This window comes from Zonotrichia leucophrys, chromosome 13 (assembly GCF_028769735.1).
Source record: "Zonotrichia leucophrys gambelii isolate GWCS_2022_RI chromosome 13, RI_Zleu_2.0, whole genome shotgun sequence".
NCBI lineage: Eukaryota > Metazoa > Chordata > Aves > Passeriformes > Passerellidae > Zonotrichia > Zonotrichia leucophrys.
The window spans coordinates 11,373,429-11,396,627 of record NC_088183.1 but is presented as its reverse complement, the minus strand read 5'-3'; the positions used below and the strand labels follow the sequence as shown (position 1 = coordinate 11,396,627).

Genomic DNA, 23,199 nt, shown 5'->3' with positions numbered 1-23,199 from the left:
AATTTACAAAGTTAATACCTTGATTAGTATGACTACCCAGAGCTGCTTCCAGTGACAGATTCTTGTTCTGGCTGGTTCATTCACAGCTTTTCCAAGTGGCTCTGAAGACAATTTTGTCACCCTGTTTAAGATTTCCCTGAACTGCCCACGTCTGGCAAAGCAATCAATAGGAGCTGTTGAAGTGACCTTATGGTTGGCTTGTGTGGAATCAATACAAAGTGTCCCTAGGCATCAGAGGGGAGGTCACACAAAACAAATTCATCAAGGCTTCACACCCTCTGTGAGCCCCCAGTCACTGCTGGAGGACTCAGCATACCTGTGCCTTTGACCTCTCCAATAAGACATCTAGTTTGAAAGACTGAGGACCTTAGAGGATCCAAGACACCCTCTAGTTTGAAAGCTGTAGCCTCAAAAGATATAACAACCTGAGGATGTTTTCATTTCCATCTAGTAATTCATTAGATAAAAATTAGAAAATATTTTTAATTTCCCTGTAAATCTGGTAGAGACCAGGTTGGTAAAAAGATTGAATAATTATGTCTGTTGGGTGTCTTAGAGTTTTTTAACACAATGCTTTGTACGATGGCCTTGATGTTGCTGTTCCTGACCTGAATGTGGGTTTTGCCATTAGTTTCAGTAGGGATTGTCTTGGGTGCTGAGCCAGTGTGAACTTCCTCTACCTCACCTGTGAACCTGGCACGGTAATATTGTACAAACTGGCATGGATGAGATCTATTCCAGATCACAGCTGTTTGTAAACTACCGTGTCTGAGCACAAAATGGGATGGGAGGAGAGAAGGAAAGGGAACTCTCCACAGTAACACTGAAATATTTTAAAGAGATCCTTGAATGCAAAGTGGTAAATACTGACAGTATTCCTAGGGGTTTTTGCTCTGTATAGGTTCTTGAAAGGGATTATTCCACAGTAAGTTTTGTGATTGGTTTGAGTGGGGTTTTTTTTCCTGTCCTGGTATTCTGAATTTTCCCAGGATTATCATAATATCCTCTAGGCCTGAGTAGCAACACAGGTGCCTTGCCATCTTCACTGGCCCCCAGCCCATCTCCATGCTTTCCCTTTAGGCAACAATTCTCTTTCTGCAGAGGATAATCAGCTCTTTTAAAACACTCTCAACAAAACTGGTTTATTCAGACTTGGGGATTGCTGCTGAACAGAAACATTTCTCAGTGAAATTTCTACCTTTTAGCATCTGGAAACAGAGGCAGATCCCAGGTAAAACAAGTATTGATTCCATGAAACACAACTTGTTTCTGCAATCTGCTTTCAGCTGAATCTTACACAAACATCATGAAGGAGATTTAGACACAGAGTGACATAATCTTGGTGCACATTTTTTGCTGTCTTTTAAGCATTTTACTATCCTTACCCTATGCAATCACTCATTCTGCCTTGCCCTGCCTTCCTATCAAAGGATATGGATGCTGCAGATATTTCTTAGCTAAGTGCCAATGTAGCTAAAATCAAGGAATTAAAAAATTGCTGTCTATATAGCTGTTAAACTAATTTATTCCACCACCTTGAACGAAATAGGGCAGCTTTTAGTGCTGATTTCATGATTTGATAAGAGGACTTCAGTTCTCAATCCATAGTAATTCTCAGTGCCTGATACTTTGTATTTTTCCAGTCCCCACTGAGTTGCTTCCAACTGTCTGCAATCAAAGCACTTGGGGATGTTTTGTACAACCTTTTGCTTGCCTTTTTTTTTTTTTAATCTGTAATTCAATTTCACATTAAAAGACTTTCTTCAATATATACTTAAGTTCTGCTGATCCTCAAGCTACACAAAAGATTTTTGTTTAAAGATATAACAGATCCTTGACTCATAAAATACTGCCTGGGTCAAGAACTGCAGCAAGGTCTTACCTATAGTATCTTTAACCCTGTGGAGATGCATGTAGTGAATTACAGAATGAAAAAATATGAGCTCCAAAATCTAAAGTCCTCCAGAATCGTGCAAACCAAGAAGAGATTATTATTTGCACCTCCAATTTGTTCTTCTCTTACAGTTAAGTGACAGTCACAGTTTGGATTCTTTCAGATTCTTTTAGTAGTTGAAGCTGATGTGAATCCCAGAAAATTGGGGCTATGAAAAAGTGAATTCCATTGCCCATGAAAAGCAGAATCCAGACACTTGCATGAATATTGTTTTCTGTGTTTGTGATGTAACAGGTATCTTTATGCTGACATGCTGATTGCTAATGGGATGGTGTATGGTGGCACACTAGATGTGGAGACCTACAATGAAAGTAAAGACACCTAGATAAAGTGTATTGAGATGTTGTTCAGGAAATGTCTACAATGGCTGACAATATTGTGTTGTCTTTCACATGAATTTATATCTTTATAGGATTTGGAAATTGAAATCATCAAAATAGTTTATTATTAACATTCTTCTGTTAATTAGATAATTAAATGTTATCTGATACATGGAAACAACTTTCACCTGCATATTTCTGATACTGCTGCATCTTATCCAAATGCTAGAAAATTCAGGACTTTGACAGAACACAAAAGCCTGTTGAGGTGCAATGAAAATAATTTTTTTTAAGTGGGATTTTGCACTTGTTAATCACACCATTTGTGATACAGGACTACTGTTCTTGGGGTACATCAATCAGCATCTCTTCTGTCTCTACTGACTTGAGTGACTGAATCTCTTGAGAACCTATCATGAAACTCTTACTCCATCTGGGAGTTCATTTTGCATAACGAACACATTTATAGCAACCCATCTGAAAACCTTTTAGAGTTGTTAGTACATGGACTGGGATATTACTTGTGGTGACAGGAAAATAATGCTGTAGCCAAGGGTTGACAAGATGAATACGTATGATGTTACTTTATTGCCCATTTCTTGCATAGCACCACACGCTGCTCAGCAAGGACCTGTGCGCCATTATTTCAGAGTATTTCGGTTTTGAGGGGTATTTTTTTTTCTATCTTGAAAGCAAAAAATCAAAATACTCTGCAGTTGCCATTTAAAATAAGACCATCTTTGCTGGCTTCTCTGTGAGATTACAGTACTTGTAGTCAGTCTAATTGAGATATTTTTAGAACCAGAAGCACCCAGCTGGGAACCAGGTTGTTTTCCCATTGTAAGACACCCAAAATCTTAGCAATCATTAAACATGCCACATGAACAGTTCTGCATTTTGCCAATACTGGTGTTCACACCAGTTATTTCCTTCACTTTTCAATCAAACACACAGACACAAGTGAGAACAAGAGGGAAACAATTTATTTGACAAGTTACTTAAAATAAATGGGAGATTTTGAAAGTGATAAGAAATTTTAACTGGCAGAGATAGACCACAACCCCATAGTCAGAGAAAAAGTGGTATTGTCAAAAGTGTATAGCAAAGCATGAACACATTTGTAGAAGGAAGAGTGTTGTATGACTTTGCACACTGTCAATAAGTAATGATGAAACCCCTACCCCACAGGCTTGTCTGGGCACACAGAGCCTGCAGGGTTGCTAAGACAATGTTACTGCTACAGACACATTTAGATAGTGGTGTATTTACAGCTAGCAAAAATAGTGAGCTGTGCAGATCAACCCAAACATGGCTCAATGGAACCTTTATAGGATATACATTAATTTTCCACACATAATGCACCATGATATTCACATATATTGAGTTTGCTAGAGATATGTTCAATTGCTTTTTGCTAGGATAGCCAGACTGAGAGTAGGTTTCACTGCACATGGCACAGGGGTGCTCTGGGCCTGGAACAAGTGTTCTCTGACTATCAGTGCATGTACCAGATCAGAGATACTTTGGCATTGCTTGAATTCTTCTTAACATGAAAATCAAAAATTCTTGTCATTCCAGCACCAAATATTACCAACCTTCAGCATCAGGTTCATATGGATACCTAGTCATATTCAGGTGTGGCAAATGACACATTTCTGTGATGTAATGGTAATTAATAGCAGACACTCAGAAACAGCTCAGGAGTGTCAGATGTGCTCCCAAGTTAGCACTTGCAGGTGAATTTCACAGTGCAGGATTAAAGTGCTTTATCTTGAGACCTCCTGGTCTTATCATATGATTGCAGAAAGCAAAAAAAACCCAAAAAAACAAGTGCCTATTATACATCTAAAGTGAAATGATTCACTGCACAGCATATCCACCATCTTCCTTTCAGGGCTATACTTGAAGAGGTTTGGCAGTGAAACAGCCGGGCTGTGTGAGAACAGAAACCTCCGCTGGTGAGCAGGGAGAGCGGCTCTGTGAAACCAGCCACGGAACGAAAAGCTGCAAAATGGGGTGGGGGCCGTGGGTGTTTTGATTTTAAAAACGCTTAAACGTTCTGTAACTTAGTTGTTTGGGGTTTTTTTTCCTATTGAATGCATAAATGAGAAATTTATCACCCACACAATCATGTCTGTTTCAGCAGGAAAAGTGTGTTTCCTCACTCTGTGCAATTTCAATTCTTACAAATGGGAACAGGTAGTGAAAAAGACACGACGAATTGCCCCCAGCCCCCTAAAGGATGGCTATTTTGTTTCTGGGAGGAAAACCCGAGCAGCCACTCACTCGAGGCTCAAGGCAGAGCGTGTTGGTGCGAGGCAGCGGCGGGGAGCGACAGGGGCACGGTTGGTGCCCCGGGAGCGGTGCCAGGGTGCGCTGGCAGGCCGGGCCGGGCCGAGGGGGAGCCGGGGGCGGCCCTGGCCCCGCTCCAGCGGCAGGGCAGGTGGATGCTGCGGGGCTTCCCCGCTGCCGGGCGCTCCGGCCGGGGTGGCTGTCGCTCTCTATTAAATGGCTGCCTGCTTTTCGGGGCTGCCGACTGATTCACGGTTTGGCTGTTTATATATATATTTTTTTTTTTTTAGCAGCTCTGCCGTCTCTCGGGGGCAGCTCCCCCCGCTCCACCCCGCCGCTTCCCTAGGTGAGGCTCCATCCCACCGCCTCGCCGTCCGCCCCCACCCTAGCCCTTCCCGGGGAGCCGCCGCCGCCTCCTCCCCGAGCATCCCCCGGCCCCGCTCCCCTCCTGACTCTGCTGCTCCCCGGCCAGGGTGCGCCTGGATGTGGGCTGGGGCCGGCCCGGCCGTGCGGGGCGGATCGCGGATTCCCGGGGAGCAGGAGGCGGTGGCCGCTCCGGGGGCGGCGGGGCAGGGCAGGGTCTCCGGAGCGCCTCAGCCCGCCCCGGGCACCGCGCCGTGCCGGGGAGCGAGCGGCTCTCCAGCCCGCCTCGATCTCTGAGCAACACCTTCACCCTTGTCCCTCCCCCACCACGCGCCGGTTTTTTTCTTTTTTTTTTTTTTTTCCTTTTCCTCCTCTTTTTTTTTTTCCTTTTTTTTTTTTTTTTTTTTTTTCGCTCCTCCACTCTCCCGCAGCGAGTTAAATATTTCTTTTGTTAATTGACGCCCAAAGTGTTCCCAATCCCTTCCCCGCGCCGCCCGGGCCGACCGAGGACGTGTGCACGCCCAGATCCGCTCGGTGAAGCAGCACAGATCCGCGGGGCCGAGCGGGTATGTGCGTGAGGAGGAGGAGGTGGTGTAAAAGGAGCGACGGGCACAAAGCAGATTTGAGAGGAATAATTTAACTCCGATGTTTGTTGTTTTTCATGGGTTTGTTTTTTCCCTTCTCTCTCCTTTCTGTCTCGTTTTCTGCTCAGGATTTAAATGTCACTCACAGCATCCCCAGATCAGCTTTCTGCTCGTCTCCGCTTTCTCCCGAGGCATTAATTGGATCACACGCTGCATTTGAAGAGCCTGGGTGTTTTACCCGCTAAGGTAAGTGGGCTTATGCACCTACGAGGGGTCTGGATGGTCACTGAAAGCCTTTCAGGGTGGTGTTTTCCTTCCCCTTGGCCCCCCCTCCCCCAGCTCCGGGGCCAGGTTCCGTTCTACCTGGAGAACTCGCATCCCCGGGTTAACCATCGGGCGATGTAGGGAAAATGCGCCGGGGGGCAGCGGGGTCGCGGGGTCTCCGTGCCGCCCCTCGGGCACCAGCCAGTGCCCAGCGGAAGCCGGCGACCCCCTCGGTTCCCAGCGCCTGTGCTCCGGGAATAGCGCCTGGCATCACAGTAAGGAAAGAAACAGCCTAATCCCCTCTTACAAGAAACTATTCGTCATCATTTTTTTTTTCTCCTCCGTGAGAAATATTGTAGGCGCTCATCTCCCTCCTCCCCCACCGCCCGCCCCCGTTGCCAGCGCCGGCTCCTTTGCCCGCACCTCTCCTCGCTTCAGGCGCTTCCTTCCAGGGACTAAAAAGTTAAGCTGCCCCCTCTCTCCCCCCACCTGCCCCCATACGTACGCAGTGCATTCTCCTTTTTAACTATTCTCCCTGTGCCTAATCCGAGACCGTCCAGCCCCCCCAACGCTTAAACTAGGTTGCAAAGCCGCCGTACCTTGCAACTCCTAAAACTTCTCTTCTTGCTGTGATTTATATTCTATAACAACAAAAAGGACAACAAAATATACTGGATCCTCCTGTGGATTACTTTTTTTTTTTCTCTTTTTTTAAATAATGCATTTCCTTCTTCCCCTTTAATTTTTTTTTTTTCAAGGAAATTTGCTCCATCTCCAGCAGCAACCACTGCTCCTTTTGATGTTGTGGTACGCCGTGCGCATGCGCTTCACATTAGAATTACTGCACTGGCCAGAATAAGTTGGATCTCTTCTTCTCTTCACTGAAACCCTAAATCATATCAAAAGCTAAAGGGATGCTGAGAGTCCGGAAAAAGGGTTACTTTGGGATTTGGTCATTCCCTTTAATAATAGCTGCGGTGTGTGCACAGAGGTAAGTGATTAAGGTATCTCTTTTCCTTTACTTTGAATTGCAGTGCATGCTGCTGCTGAGAGAAATGTACAGCTGGGGGCTGAGAAATCAGAAATAATACAGTATTATTCTTTCTTTTTTCTTTAGTGTCAATGACCCTAGTAATATGTCACTGGTGAAAGAGACCGTGGATAGACTGCTGAAGGGCTATGATATTCGCTTGAGGCCAGATTTTGGAGGTAATTTGACTGCTTTTGCATAAGAGAGGTTGCATATCCGGGCTGGGTGCGTTGTGTATGGGGGCGGTTTCAAACGTCTTGTGGGTGCTGTTGCTTTGGGGGGTGTGTGTATTGCCATTTCCTGTAGCTGATCCAAAGTTAAGCCCATTGTTTCTCAATTTTCTTAGCAAAGGATGCTCTTAATGCGATCACTTAAATCACTTGTATGTTCCTAATCGGTCCCTCATTGTGTGTGATGACACTTTACCAACCTGTAATTAAACCCTTGCTTAACTGGTTTTATGGAGATGCAAATCTCCCTTAAGTTCACCCAACGTTTGCTCCTTTTAGCCTAACGTGCCTGTGATCACAGCTACTATTTTCGAGTACAAGACGTGCCGTTAACTGATACAAAAATGTCATTTAACCCCCTGCGCGCTCCCACTTCCAACTAGTTTGTTTATTTCGGACGTGTTCCCTGTGGGTGGCCCTTTCCCCCCTCACACACAGACACACCTTGTGGCCCCCATCGCTCCCGGGGCTCGGTGCTCGCCGTGCCCGGGCTGAGCGGGCGCGGAGCGGGCGCGGCGGTGCCGCACGTGTGCGCTGTTACATAAAGCACCGCCTCGGCCCGGGCCCCGCGGCCGCGCTGGGACCCCGCTGCGGAGGGCAAACGGGGGGGGAACACTTCATGCCTCCCTCCCGACTTTCTGCATGTCGTTTCATATCTGCGCTGCGTGTTCGCCCTGCTAACTCTGCTAAGAACGAGTTAAGTTCTTCGAGATCACATTGCGGACCATCTTGTTGGTTTGCAGGTCCCCCAGTGGCTGTTGGCATGAACATAGACATTGCCAGTATAGATATGGTGTCGGAAGTCAATATGGTGAGTACTTGGGCTTCGGGGCTGCTCGCTCTCCGAGGGGGCGGCAGCCGCTTCCCCCGCCCCTGCCGAGGCGGAGCGGGGCGTGAAGGGACCCGGCGCGGCCTCCTGCCCTGGGGAGGCGCCGGGGCGGGGCACGCCGGCTGCTGGGGGGTCGGGGGCGGCCTTCCCCCGCTGACGGCGGCGGATCCCGGGCAGGCAGCGGCGGCTCGGAGCGGGGAGCGCGGGGCCGCTCCTGCGGCAGCTCCGGGGGCGCGCCCGCCCTCAGCGCCTTCCAGCGAGCAACGGCGCCCCCTGCCGGCCGCGCGCGCGCACCGCAGCCGTGACCCGCGCAGCCGCCGCGCCCCGGCCCGGTGCCCTCCTTGTGTGCCGGGCTGAAAACCAATTATAATCAGTAATAATAACCTCAGCCCTGCACTTGCCATTGAAAACAAAAATATAGGGGTTTGCTTCTGTGCGTGTTCAAAATTTACCTCTTTTTTTCCTAGCCTGATATTTTTTTGGATGGTGATGAAAGAGTCGATGATTTTAGGAGTTTAATTTTTCCAAGATGTTTGTCTCTCTTATTTAGAACTGACTGTCCTCAAGTACTGAACTTGTTCAGAACGTAGTAATTTGACGTGTTGCTGTCTGTGTTTCGCTTACATCCCCTGGGAGACTAATGATGTGTGGAGAAAATTGGACAAGTCTGATTCATACTTTAGAAAAAGCTGTTCCTGATTTAGATTAAACTTTACTAACATTCAGTTTTATTACTTGGGAATTTTTGGGGTCAAATTTTGAACTCTTTATCCTAACTTGCATCTTAATTGGTTAAGCACGTGGAATTTGGCCTAGCACTCACAGCGGCTTATAAAGAACGACAAAAGGCACTAAAGCATGGTAGCACATGATGCAAAAGTGATCCAAAATAAATGTGATTTTGTCAAGTATTTGTGAATTTGCAAGTTTGTTGTTTGAAGCAAACTTTCCATTATTCTTGAAGAAGTTCCAAGTAAACATTTTTCTAAATACAGGTGTGATTTTAGAGCTCTTGCTGTAGCTGTAACCATGCATTTGAAAATAACACTTGGGAAGTTGTTTTAATAACATTGTACTACTGAAATATTTAGTTCCTCAGTGTCATGCTTGGGTTCTCAGAGATGTTTCACTGGATGAATTGGCAAACATTTCTTTTTCTGAAACTGAATGACTTGTGTGATGTACAGGAGGTTTTTCATAATGTAGAATAAAGCCCTTGGCCTAATTTGAGGGTAACATTACAGGTGATTTTACTGTGGGACAGGGAGGTGTTGGTGACCCAATGCTTGATGCTGGTCTTTTTCTAGACAGCAGGAGACCTGAATAATTTCACCTTCTGAAACATTACTTCTGGGAAATTTCTAAGTGGCTAAAAGGGGTTCCAAAACTTTGTATCACAAAACTTGTTATGGTGTTCTACCTTCAGGAGCTTTAAGTGCAGAGGAAGAAAAGTACATTGTATTTTAAACCACTTGTGGTTCATTAAGAGAACTGTGGGTAGGAGAAAAGGGGGCACAGAGTTATTTCTTAGCCAGCCCTGAGCAGTGAGGGAAGGATGAGGGTTTCTTGTTGGGGCTGCAATCTCTACCAGGTCAGTGTAATATCCTCCCATCCCTTCAGAACTGGAAAGTTCATGTGAAAAAATTGTTGAAAATCTTCTGATTCTTTTCTTTGTTCCTTTAAATGGTTTCTAGACATTTGGTCTCCAGTTAAAGGTGATAGCACATCAGAACACGCTTACAGCCTAACTGTATAAGGCAGTATTATTTTTAGTATTCTGTAGTCAGTTTATTGTGTTTCTATAATGAAATGTTTGACCTTTTTGAAAAAGTCTTTTCAGACTATCTGCAGAACTCAGAGGAGGAACTGTATCTACAATTTTGTCCTACTAATTTGCCTAAAGCATTTAAGCTCTGAGTTTATTTTACTCCAGGAAGCCACCTATTTCTTAAACCCAGGCAATCACGTTACATAATTTTTTTTTTTCACTTACGGTTTCAAAAGAGATACCAAACCAAGATTATAATCTGCTTAATTGCAAAATGTAACACTTGATTTTACAATGATCTGTGTAACATAGCAAGTCCCAATATACCCTGAATATAACCTGAAATGAATGAGGAGAGAGACAAGGAAAAAACAAAATCCTTAGTATGCAAGGCCTTGGCTTTTTTGCTTGCATATTCACCAGAACTTGGAGTAGAAACCAGGAGGAATACCATGGAATGCCAGCTGATGCAAAGCCTTCTGAGATAACAAGAGACACAGAAAGAACCTTTTGGATTTATGGACCTTTTTTTTGAAGCATGGCCTTGTTGTAGCTTTGTTTGTAGTCATGGCAAACATGACTGACTTTAGATAAAGGCAGATCATTGCCTGGACTCATGTACTGACTATTGGGATCAAACTTATGCCTTGGGAGGAAGGCTAAATAATCAGAGTTCTTCAGCTTGAGATAACTTCTATTAATTTGCATGTTTATTTATTTTAAAATTGCATTTCTTTCTCAGTCTGGATATATTGCAACTACCATGGAAACTTGTGCCACCCTGCAGGGAGAACATTTATGTCACTCCAGTGTTATGGAGTAAATCATGAAGTTTTCACTCTGTTGAACAGGATAATTTAGACTTGCTTTGCTAGAAAGTATGAGTATGTTAAGGATGTTCAAGAATATCATGGTTGACTTTGAATTCTTAAAGAGGCAATGAGCACTTGCATCATAAAGAACTCAGGCTGTATTAGGCTTTACAGGTGCCTTATAATTATTTCTTTTATGCAACAGAGCAGAAACTGTAAGCTGTTTACCTTGGGCAGTCAGAAACTTGAACTAGCATTTGTCTGAGTTTGCAGAAATGGTTTCAAAGTACTGGTACTTGTGAAAACAATTTGTTCCAGCTCTGAGGAACACACTGAGTGCACATGAGAAAAGTGAGAACTTCAAGTATTTGTGGTTATCAATAAATATCATGACTATTTGGACTAATTTCTTTGTATTCTGCAAAGAAGAAATCTACAGCAGGTATTTTATGTGATGCAGGAATGATTATGGCTAATTCCACACACTGCCAAGTCCTGCAATATTGTTGAGTGTATTCTTTATTGTGGTTATACTATAGATTTTCTTAGGGATTCTCTTATTCAGGGAACAATGGAGAACAAAGATGGAGATCTGTGAAGGCTGCTTACATGGTTTTCCTGGGCTAAGGAATTTGATGTTATGTAAGATTAGATATGGTGCACTGAGTCTACTTGCATTTCCACATTTTTCTCTCAGTTAATTTTTGGAATAGACCCCTTGAAAATGTAGCAATGAAGACTATTCTCCATTCTAATTTTCTCTCTTTTTCTCCCAACTATTCCTTCATAAACTCTTTGAAAATTTGTTACAGGTTCATTAAAAAGTACAGAAATAAATTTTCTTCCCTAGACACCCCTGAAGATTCTGTGTAACATGTTCTGCATATCTATCTAGATAAGACATGAGGATTTCTATGGATAATGTTGGTCATGTGTTAGTTTTCAATGTCTTGGCTTATTCCCTATTAAATAGGTCAACGTTTCCTTCCTTTTTTTTTTCCCCCTTGGTCTGTGGCTATTCTGGGATTCTAGTACAGAATGTCTTGAAAAGAGAGAGAAATATTCTGTAGCTACAGATTTTACTCAGGAAATATATTCTTGTTGAGGTATTGGGCTGTATATGTGTCCTGGGGTGGCAGTATGGTCCAGTATCACTATGGTCTGGTTTTTTTGGGCTAGATATAAGTATAATTAAATATAAACATTCACACTGTGGGTCATTGGGGTCTGCAGAGAGGAACCTGAAGTGTTTATTTAATTCCAATGTTTGCTTGCCTAGTATGCAGGTTTTGGCACGTGGAGTCAGTGCTGTGTGTGGAGTTAGAGATGATATATTGGTTTGTCTTAGTGGGGCCATTACTGTTGATTGAGAGCATAATCCTTCCATCAAGTGGGAGTTGGAGAAACAAAGGAGCTGTTACCATCTATCAGGGAAAGGTTTATTTCTTAGTGTGTGCCAAGTTTTACATAGCAGAGCCTAATAGCTTCAAAGCTCTAAAAAAAAAACTTTTTATTTTTTTCTAATATGATATTTCACTTCTGTATTTGAGTTATTCCAAAGTTGCACAAAACAATAAGTATAATTCTTATAGATCCAAATATTCTCAGAAACGTGCAGGCATTGCTGTAATTTGCTGGTAGACCTCCGATTTTGAGTTGCTCTTGATAATGGAAGCCCACTACTTGTTTACTTAAAATCTCTCCTTTTTCTTGAGGAATTTTCAGTAGGGGACATTAACAAAGCTCAGGGTTTAGATGATTAAATAGGTTTAGATAATGAAAACAACAGGATCTGTGTAGCTGCCTCTCAAGTATCAGCAATGGCCTTTATGTGTGTAAAGGGAATAGATGGCTTGTGATATAAAAACAAATGGGGATTAAGTGGTAAGAAAATAGGGTGGAGCTGTTCCAAACCCCAAAATTTCATGGAAAAGTCTTGATAGAGAAAAATGAAGAGAGGAAAAAATGTCCTATATACACTAGTGTAGAAAGTGATGAGGAAAGTGGTCATGAAAATGGTTTCTGTCAACAATATTTTCTTTATTTAATCCTTCCTAATTGTTTATGTTGCTGAGAGAAAAAGGAAAGAACAGAGCTGAAAATGCATTGAAATTGAAATATTGGAATATTGAGAAGGTGCTGCCTTGCTAAATACTTCTGGTGCCAGAGACAGTGGGTTTTATTAGTTTCTCTGTGTCATAAATGCATGTGTTTCTTCACATAAAATTGCATTTCTCAGCAGACAGTTTGAATTTGGCTCTTGTCAAATTATTGTGCTTATGCATTACTGACTCATACTGAAATGTGTCTACAGAGACTTCTGTGAATGCAGAGCAGGTGATGTACATCTTACAAGTGAGAACTTCTTTTTACCTAAAACCTTGTTTCACCTTTCCCTTCAGTTACTCTCTGGAATAACATTGCATGACATTTTTGAACTGAACTAAATTACATTAGTATGGATTTCCATTTTTTGTTACTACATATCTCTAATTCAGGCATTTTCCTTTCTTGGTTTAAAGGTATGTGAAAATAAATAAGAGCTCCTATGTCCAAACAAAATATTTATTCTTGAGGACCAAAATAAGTCTTCCTCTTGATACTCCACATGTGGATTGAAGTTTTCATGCTGGTTTTGCTAGAATATGGGTAGCCAGAGCATGAAAAGATTAATCTAGAACATATATGGAGGAATATATCAAGTTTATAGCTACTTTTACAAGATAGTTCACAAGTAATAAATTACTATGTATATTTATATATATTATGTGTATCTATGTTATACATCTCTAGAAGGCTGACGTAATTCTCATTTTTCTTTAAGGTCAATATAAATGGTTTGTTAATTGGATTGCACTTTCAGGGTTCTACAGTGTTGCAAGACTTTAATCAGTAGAAAAATCTTGTTTGGTTGGTGATGGTGATCACTCCCTTCTGCAGACCAGGGGGTGGTTGTTAGAAATTTAAAGAGATTGCCTTGGAGGTGATTTGTACTACTGCATTAATAATTATTGTCTTCTGGGGTGGTTTTTTTTGTTTTTTCCTTTAAGAAAGCCTTGATCTATAAACATTGAAGTGTTTTGGCTCTTGCCACAGAAGAAAAGATAAATTTATCTTTAATGTATTTTATGGGCAGTGTCTTGGTGCTAATGCGTGGGAATGAACATGAAGTGCACTTGTTAGCTCCTGCTATAGGCTGCTTTATTTCATAACTCCTCTATTGAAAATCACATAAAATCTTTATAGATGAGCTGTGTAGTAGAATAAAAGATTTTTATGTTGTACTCTACAAACTTGTTACAAGTTTAAGCTGTTCCAATGGTTGTATTTGTGCTCCTTTGTGACTCCAAAGTCTGTCAGTGCATCATGACTAAATCCTTATTATTCCTCCCTCCCTTTTTTATCCTCATACATCATGCAACCCTCTGCAAGGTTTATAATAGAACCTTTAATATGCCATCATGTTGAAGAACAGTCTTGTATAGTAATTTTTTTCCCAGAAGTAATCCAGATTCCTAGCAGACTTCCAGTGTTTATTGCTGTAGTTCTCAGATAGTGCTTCTAAGAATTAAGTAAGCAAGGTTCAGTCCCCTCGTTTCAAAGGACGGTGCTCATCCTCAAGGTCATTTTTGGAAGTCCCCTTTTAAGACATGGAAGATGGCATCTTGTTTGTCTTTAGAGATGATAACTTCAGAAATAGTCAAATGTCTGGGATTATTAAAACTGAAAACTTTGCTACTATGAGAGACTGCGATCTGTCTGTACCTGTGTATAATTACATATGAATTGTGGCCATTAACAAATGTTGCCAGTTGTGGGTTTGCAAAAAGAAAACCAGGACAGAATCATCCTTTGTGCTCTACTGTAATTACCCTAACTGTGTTTCTACAGGGATTCCCACCCTGCTCCCATTTCTTGACAGAGATGCTGTGTACAGGGGATGGGTAACGGCCAGGACAGCACAAGCCCTGGAGGAATAGTGGCATAGGGGCATATTTACAGTTTCAGCCTTGCCTCACTGAAGGCCAGAGAAGTAGCAGTGCTCTCACTTCACAGCTTTTCCCTACAAATTTTTGCATGCAGATTTTCTGGCTAAGTATTTTCAAATTAGTTGAACAATGCAAAGATCCTCCCAAGACTTGGAATCACACCAACTGCATGTGACATTTTTGTATGAGTTTTTCAAATAAGAGTGTAATTAATTCGCAATAAAAACTAGAAGTTCTGTTCTAAATAAGAAAGCATTTAATATTCAGGAAATTGACATATATGCAATTGAATACAGAATATGCAGATCATATTCAATGTAGTTTATCACAGGTCAGATAAAGCATTGAGAGTGTGACCTCTTCCCCTTTCCCCAAACTTAAAAGAATAGGAGGACTGTGCTATTTCTGTCGATCTTGAGATTCTTTTTCAATATCCATCAAAGTTAAGGCCTATTAATTTTTATCTGTGAATATTGACAGAGGGATTTACTTGTTAGTTTTTAAGTAATAATTTAACTGTGTGGGGAGACAAGCAACCCTTCTGAGAGATGCATTATGCAGCTCAAGGGTGTGCTGTTATAGTAAATGTGTCACTTCTGAGTCTTTCCACTGATTTCTTCCTGTATACAAACCACTGATTCTTTGTGATTGTGCTGAAAGACAAACTCAACTTCATACATTTTGAACAGAAAAATTACAGAAAGCTTGGCCTTGGACAGGAGCAGTATATTAAATTACCGTAATGAAAGCCTGAATGAAATTCAGCTGTTATGTTAGACATTACCTAAGCACAATCCTTTTGTCTATATTTGCATGAGATTTAAATATTATAACCTGTCTGAATGGGCTTCAGTGGGAACAACATTCCTGCTCACCTGGAGCAGCTCCTTCCTGAGTAGATGTGCAGTGCAGATCTTTGTGAACTGGGAAAGCGAAATCATCAAAATGGCAGAAACTTTTGAATTTAATATGTCATAGTAGGGAATGAATGACACGCACGCTGAAACTTAGAAGGTAAAAAGAAGAAAGTTTATTTGTCGACCTCTGTGGGGGGATAGAATGTAGGAAAATAAAAGATAATGCAGAGACCCTTTCCAAAAGATAGTAAATGCAACATTAGTTTATGAAAAGTCTTAGGTTGATGTTCTAGACTGTGAAAAGCAAAACTAAATCAGAACATATGTTCTTACTGTGACATGTTGCCTGAACATTTGTATAACTGTTAGTCCTAAGTGAGATATGTGAATACGTTATAATATCAATTTACTTGAATATATCTTCTAGAGATGCTGCAACTTGGTAATTAAAAGGATGAATTGTGGGGGAATAGAATGTAAGAAAATAAAAGGCAATGCAAAGGTAATATCACCCCTGAGGAGCTGGAGTTGCACTAATTATCAAAGATTAGGAACAGGCCTGCTCTTAACAGGCCACAGCTGTGCCCAGTGAGGATGAGGGCAATAAAAGAGTGGGTGAGCTGGGTGAGGAGAGAGCTGGAGTTTGTTGGCTGTACTGTGAGGAAGGAGGAGTCAGTGCTGCAAGGAGATGTCCATGAGAAATCACCAAGAAGGTATGGGAGCTTTGCAATAAGATTGCAACCGACTTCGATAGATATAGAATTCTAAAAGTGACTCTGGATTGGAGGATGAAATTGCTACTTCTTTAACAACACTTGTCAAACTATCAGTTCTCCTCCTCCAGAAAGGAATGCAAAACCAATCATTATTTACATAAAAGTGTGTGAGAAACTCCATTACAAGAATGTAAACATTAGAAGGCTTAGAACAGGGCGACAGTAATATTTTTTAGAGATTAGTCACCACATTTCCTTGAACAGTTGGTTTGGGCAAAAGGCCCTAATATGCAAAATGCTGTAAGTATTGTTTATTTTTAGATATAACCCTTGGAGAGTTTGTTATTAGGTGTAGAGTTAAGTAAAGGTCATGCTAAGCCCAACTGAGATGAGAAGGTCTTCCAGCAATGTGGATACTCATATGTATGGGATGGCTCAGAATGGTGACTTGTGATTTAGATTTCAGAAGTCTTTCTCATTCCACTTCTTGCATTACATACAGCTCTGAAGCAGCCAGAAGTTCCTGTTGCTTTCAAGGAACTGAAGGCATCTATTTCTCAGTGAGAACCAGCTATTAAAATGTAATAATTCAGTACTGGAAAAGATACCAAAGCCTTTTTGAAAACCATTCACTGCCATGGAAGCCTTTGGAAAATCTGATCCCAATTTCTATTGTAAATGGATTTAATTTTCTTTTCCATGGAAGTTTTAATTGTTTTTAATAATTGGAAGAGATTATTTTCTTCTTGACTTAATAAAATTAGTGTTCACACTTTTAAAATTTTCCGTATAGACCTTTAAAAATTAATATTGTTTAAAAAAGGAGGTGCATTACTGCAACCACAGCCAAAGCAGTGAAATACTGTTAATTCCTTTTGGTCAGTAAGGGTCAATGTGTTGTCATTTGCATAACAGTTATCACCCAATAGTCCAGAAATTGTTACGGTCCACTGTCTAATCCTTATTTGATTATTTTATAAGAAACACTTTTATAAGTGTATTTTTGAGTTTATAGCCCTGCAGTTCCAAAGAACTTGTAAAGCATTGTGGGGTTTTTTCTTTCCAAAGGACTGGTGACCCAATAGACCCCCGTTGGCTCTCTCAGGTGTGTCATAATAAGAGTTTTAATCCATGTTTGACAAGATGTGCACCAAAGGAGGCGTAAAATTTAAGTGGAAAAAAGGAGTTTGAAGCTTCAGTAGATTGAATTCATAAATAATTTAGGAGTGTTTCATTATTCCTTATTAGGAAATGATTTATTATTTTAGATAATATACAGGGTAGAAAGAAATGTGATTAAGCAAACGTGCATGTCATTTACACATGAGAAGGAGCATTTTTCTACTTATTCCATCTTTGTTTCTTTAATCATGTAGGTCCAGAAATGACCAAATAAGCATTTTAATCAGCCTGGAATCTTCCTTAAACTTAAGTGACTGTTCAATCTGTTTTACTGTCAAATTGCTCTTTTTCACTGACATTTTGTGTTGTGAGGTACTTGTAGGAAGTCCATCCAGAATTAACAATGATACAATTTGTATCTTGTGGCAAATGCTGCCTTAGGTTGCACAAAATAAAATGCTCAACAACCGCAGTAAATAGGAAAATGAGGTAAAATTACTATCTTTTCTTAATTTTGTAGGAAGTCTTTTCAAAGGTGTGGGAACATTTCCTGAATAATGCATAGCTGAGACCTTTCATATCGAGTTTCAGCTAAAAATATATTATTATAGCTGACATATAAATCCTCAAAAAATAATTTGTAATGGAAATTCCAGGGGACCCTCAACTACAATCATTCCTGTTAGCGTAAATGCCTGGAAATAAATATAGTTTTTCATTAATCTACTAGTATGTGACACAAGTGACCAGTTACAGAGGAATCTATAATAATTCTAGTTAGCCTGCTGCATTCAAATCTGCTGTTAAAAGTACCCACGTCTGTGCACAGGCTCTGCAGAATGCTTTTGTGAGCTCAGGTCCCACGTGAGCCTTGTTTTGAAGTCTTAACATGTGTAAATGTGATGCTGATTTTTCCACAGAGGCTATTTCTGCATGGGTTTCACAGATTTGTGGGCATTTGAGTGACTTGAAATGCAATTCAAGATGATTCTTATAATGCCTCAGCCATAAGTGTAAATGGGACTGGGTAATAGTCTCCAAAAATGTTAAAATGTTGCTATGCAATAGGTGCTCTTCTGAAGTGAGTAGATGTTACTGGTGGTTTTAATTGGATGGAAAGTCATAAATAAAACTTTGCTGGCAGTTTTAAGGGTATTTAAAGTCCTGTTAGTCCAGTCATAAGAAGAGTACACTTTTTTTACTCTTGGTCTTGAGTTTGTGTTGTAACCAAATGCATTTCTGAGGCAGCATGAGGAGGTTCATGTGGGTTCCTACCAGGGCCATACTTTGCCTCTTGTTAAATTGGAGACATCACTTGACATCAAAATCTTTCTGACATAGTTTTCCACTTTCAGTTAAATGAACAAAAATGAACTTTTTAAAATCATAGAATTGTAGCCGCATTGCTATTTGCAGAGAAAAGCAAGGCACAACTTCCCAAGGATACTCTGGGATTCTTATTCTCTGAACCTCAGAGAAAGAGAACACAATTCTGATCTCATTTGCTGTTCCTGTGTTGTTCACAAGTGGAATGCATTGTGGAAGGTTCACCTGCAGGGAATTGGTGGTTGGATTCTGGTGTGAGTGTTGTGATTCACTGCCCAGTTGGATCCAGGTGTGTGTGCGTTGGGACTGTGGGCTGACAGTCATGAGGGCAGTTGAGTGGAGCTGAGTGCTTGGCAGGTTCAGTTTAGATGTAATGTAATATACAATAATATAGTATAATAAAGCAATTAATTACCCTTCTGATATCAATGGAGTCAGATGCATCATTTCTCCCCCTCACAGGGGTCACCTTTTTTACTATATAGAATCATCTCGGGTAAGCTAGATGGTAGTGCAAAGTCTAAAGTGTTGAATTAAATTTTAATTAATTTTTTAATTGCATTGATTTTTTTGTTAATGTAAAGGTGTATGAACTTTTGATATAGCATATGGAAGTTTAGGATAGATACCTATGTCCCAATAATATGCTGGCTGGATAAGAGTTTTGTTTATTGATGAAGGCAGCAATTATTTAGTAAAGATTGAGAATATGAGATTTTAATTAAAATTGCTGCTTTTGGACATGTAAAGGGCTTGTTTTAATCATTGTCTCAGTTGTTTTATTGAGGACGTGGGGGCAGTTTTCTGGTGTCACCAATGGCAATGTCACAAACAGGATTTATGTCTGGAGTTGTACGTAGCAGACTAGACAACCATCAAGACAGAAAATCTGTTTCCCAGCAAATATTCCAAGTGATAAAGAACCTCAGGAGAAAAAGATAAAATGTGATATATAGGCAGAGTTGTTTCTATGCAGAATATTTTTTCCAAATTTCCCTGGAGGGATCCGCTGTTCTCTGAGCATCCAAGAAGTTCATTGTGCTTCTGATCAGCTTCCCACACATTCTCACCCACACTACTTTGCTGTGTCATCTTAATGTCATTTTTAAATACTAACAAAAGTATTTTGTTTATAATGCAGAAATAAAAATCTTGAGAGGGGAAAGAATGCCTTTTGCATGCTATTTTAGCAGATCAAAGCTGACTCATGAGTAGCAAATATGAAGTAATTAATGTATTTAAAATTCACAATTCCTGAGTTGCAAATTTAAGAGGTGTTTTGATTATAGTCATCAGATTCCATAGACTTTTTAAAATATGCTTAGTATTATTTTTAGAAAGTTTACCTTGCTGCAGAGTATTACATTTAGAACATAGAGGAGTACAGCAATTTGTAAAGCTAGGTATAACTGGTGTTTTAAATAATTGTGCTGAAGTAAACAGTGTCCAGGTACACTGGAGGCCAAGTGGAAATATGGAAAACCAGTCTTTCTCTGAGGGAAAAAAAATGCAGTTATCATTTAATCTGGTTGGCATGGGAAGTTTTAACCTTTGTTATTTACTGCTTTTGTGATGGCCTGAACTTCCTATAAATACAGGAAAACGTCACTGACACCATTGCAGGCAAGCACTCCTGCGTGATTTTATTTGCATCAAAACTAAAAAATTTCAAAATTAGTCAATTTGTACCACATAGAGCCTTGGAACTGCAAGGTGAAACATTAGTTCTTGAGAGGTCAGTAAAACTTCAACCAGTTTCTTCTGGGAGAAAAAAGGAGGAAGGTGTTGATTTGGGAGTGAGAGCTTTGTCTTGCCTTCCCAATGACACAAATGTCTTAAAGAACAGAAAAATAATCCAGTTGCACATGGAATCACTGGTAATCTATGAACAGCAACGGAAGAAAAATTATTTGTATAACTGTATCACATATCAGTAGAAGAATTGCTTAATTTAAGACTTAATTCAATTTTTGTAAAAGACATCTTCAGCTTTTAACTTTGGCTCTATAGTATTGTGGGCTTCCTCTTGTATCAATAAGAGTTTCCAAACTATGGGTTATGAAAAGCTGCAGTTTCTTTTTATTTTGCAGTAGCAGCCACCAAGCTGTGGTAATGACCCTTTTGTAAAAAATGGCAAAGAACTCTTGATTGAAGGAGATTGAACTGCAATTTTTGTCTCATGTGAGAACTAATAATCCAGCTCCCAAGCGATCTGAAAGATTCCCCAAAAGATTAATTTTTAAGTGTGTCTAAAAGCTTCTACAAAAAGCAAGAGAAACGTTGTGGTGTTGTCACTAAATACAGTATTTAATTTAATAACTTTTTTTCTAAAGCTCTGCTGAGAAAAACTTTTCTAGAACTGGTGGTAGTGTAGCGCAGGTTTGCAAACTTTCTACTCTGGAAACATCTCCTTCTTCAAGAGAGGCCAGGTTTTATCTCAGCTGGGGTTTTTTCTGTATATAAAAGCAAACAAACCAAACCAAAAAATTCAGGAAAAAAAGCCCACTTACCTTACAAAACTTACCTTTCAGAAACCTTAGAACATGAGTAAGCCTACAATTTACAGTAGTAAAATGTCTGGAGTTGTATATTTTATGTGCCATATTTTACTGAGGTGTTTTAGTTTATTTTTTTTCCTGTCTCTGCTTGTGTAGCTGTACTCCTGATATTAAGATAACTTGAGTCTTAGAAGAATTGTCATAAAAATCAATGGTGTGATAGAGAAATCATGTTTTAATTCCTCCTCTCTGAAGACCTCAATGTAATTTTTTATCCATTTGAGCATGTGTTAAACCTTGGAGGCCTCTCGAGTTAGGCCAATGTTGCAGGAATTTGTTGTTTCCCAGTTTCAAGTTGACTCGTTTCAAATCTCTTGTTCTAAATTACTGGTTGACCTTCTAAAGCTGGACAAGGTGAGGGAGGGCAGTGAGTTTTTGTTTACTTTCAGTTTACCCTTACATCTACTTAAAAAAGGAATGGGAGAGAGAATGAAGCTATTTGATTACTTTAATGTCAATGGGCATTAGCAATTATGTCTCAGCTTTTATCAATATGATGATAATCATTGCTTATCATTATCATATGATGAAAACTTCAAATCTTGGAAAAAAAACATGTGGATTTCAGAAAGACCTCTCCATCCTTCTGAACTCGATCCTATTTCACAAAATCAGCTTGTTTGCTTGACTTTTAGCAATATGACTGTTACCCATCCAATAGTTTTAAGTTATATGAGAGCTGATTTTTCTCTAATTGTGGAACTTCACTATCCTATGTGCCTGGGCTTCCCAAATGCTACTTGTATATTTTTATGTGCTGTGGAACAATGGTTCTGTTCCCTCCATCACCTCTGAGCACTCCTGACACAGGATTTTGCACAAAGGGCTGCATTATCAACAAGGCTTCAGTTTCACAGTTGCAAACCTGAAAACGTGGTGTTTTAGCCACCTTTTATTTTCCCATCCTTCAGCCCCTTTTTCTTCTAAAATTATTGATTACTAATTCACAGCTTGAATTTACATAGATTATGAAGGTAATAATCATAATCAGGAAGGTTAGAACAGTTGCCACATTGCTTCTGTCTCAAACGAAGTCTTCAGCAGAAAAGAACTGCTGTGTTGGGCTATTTGCCCTCATGTTCTCTAAATATAACTCAACAGCAGTCTGGTTCCTGAGGCCATCTGCATTAATACATCTAGAGAAAATAAAATATCATATTAGTCACTTATTTTTTAAGTGAGCAAAACTTGGCAAAATTAAAAATAATTTCATAAGGAAATACCCTTTTAAGCAAAGACAGGATTATTAATGAGCTACAGCAAAGAGGTTTTGTAATACTGGTGATTGTGCCTCTCTTCTGTTTATAGCACCCAGTCATGGAAGTGCTTTCAAAATATTTTTTTAAGACCTAATTTTGAGAGAGCAGTAATTATTCACCTTGCTCTGAGATTTTTACTTCCTCTGTTTTCAGCCTAAAGCATTGTCTCTTAGGAAAAGGGTAATGATTTCACTGAAGGTGAACCACAGTAGCAGACAGAGGGAGGTTTTAAGTAAAGAGGTGGAACTCAGCTAAGCCAAATGTTCCAGCATATCAGCAGTATCAGTTTTCCAAAATCACTGTTTTTATAAAAATAGTCCTTTAAGTGGACACAGGCAAAATAAATTAACCAGTATTTCTGCTTGGAATAATTAATCATAATCAAACTTTTCTCACTGTTTAGACCTGCAAAAGTATTCATGTGAGGGCAGTCATTTAAAAGTAGCCTTCTTTTAGTTACTGTCACTCAAATTTTGTAGGTTACTGTTCAGTATTCCTCTCTTCTACTGAGAAAGGTTATGCTGTCATTACATTGCAAACCAGAGCTGTGGGCTGCAGTTCTCCCAGGAATTCATCTGCCTGACAGTGACACACAAAATCCTCAGGATTATCTCTTTGGCTGGTGCTCCGTTGCTGTTGTTACTTTGCAGTTCTTTATTTCTGTGGGATGTTTTTTCTGACTTTTGGGTCCATCTTACCTACAGTCTTTCTTTTCTGAATTAAGGTGTGGCAATAGCAGAAGGAGATTCATGGTTAAGAATTGGGAGGAAGTTTTAGTTTTCTTGGTGCTTTTTTAATCTCTGTGTGTAGTTTTTGTTTTGGGTTTTCCTTCAGGGTTTTGTTTTGTTTGTTTGTTTGTTTGTTTTTTCTTTGGTTGTTTTTATTTTGTTTTTTTAACCCAAATATTTTTTCTGGAGGTACTTTTG

At 40.2% G+C, this 23,199-nt stretch overlaps 1 protein-coding gene across 4 annotated transcripts in view; it reads left to right on the top strand.

The window, feature by feature from the left end:
- The window catches only part of GABRB2 (gamma-aminobutyric acid type A receptor subunit beta2), a 167,365-nt gene that overhangs the window by 24,616 nt on the left and 119,550 nt on the right, over window positions 1-23,199 (top strand). The window contains exons 1-5 of one of the 4 annotated variants that reach the window (XM_064725284.1): window positions 4,857-4,912; window positions 5,642-5,759; window positions 6,536-6,768; window positions 6,895-6,986; window positions 7,781-7,848. In XM_064725284.1, the coding sequence (XP_064581354.1) occupies window positions 6,692-6,768; window positions 6,895-6,986; window positions 7,781-7,848 (237 nt within the window). In that variant the 5' untranslated portion in view covers window positions 4,857-4,912; window positions 5,642-5,759; window positions 6,536-6,691. Of the gene's footprint in view, window positions 1-4,856; window positions 4,913-5,348; window positions 5,496-5,641; window positions 5,760-6,535; window positions 6,769-6,894; window positions 6,987-7,780; window positions 7,849-23,199 lie in introns of those variants that run through there. The other 3 variants (XM_064725283.1, XM_064725286.1, XM_064725285.1) reach the window with 3 other exon arrangements.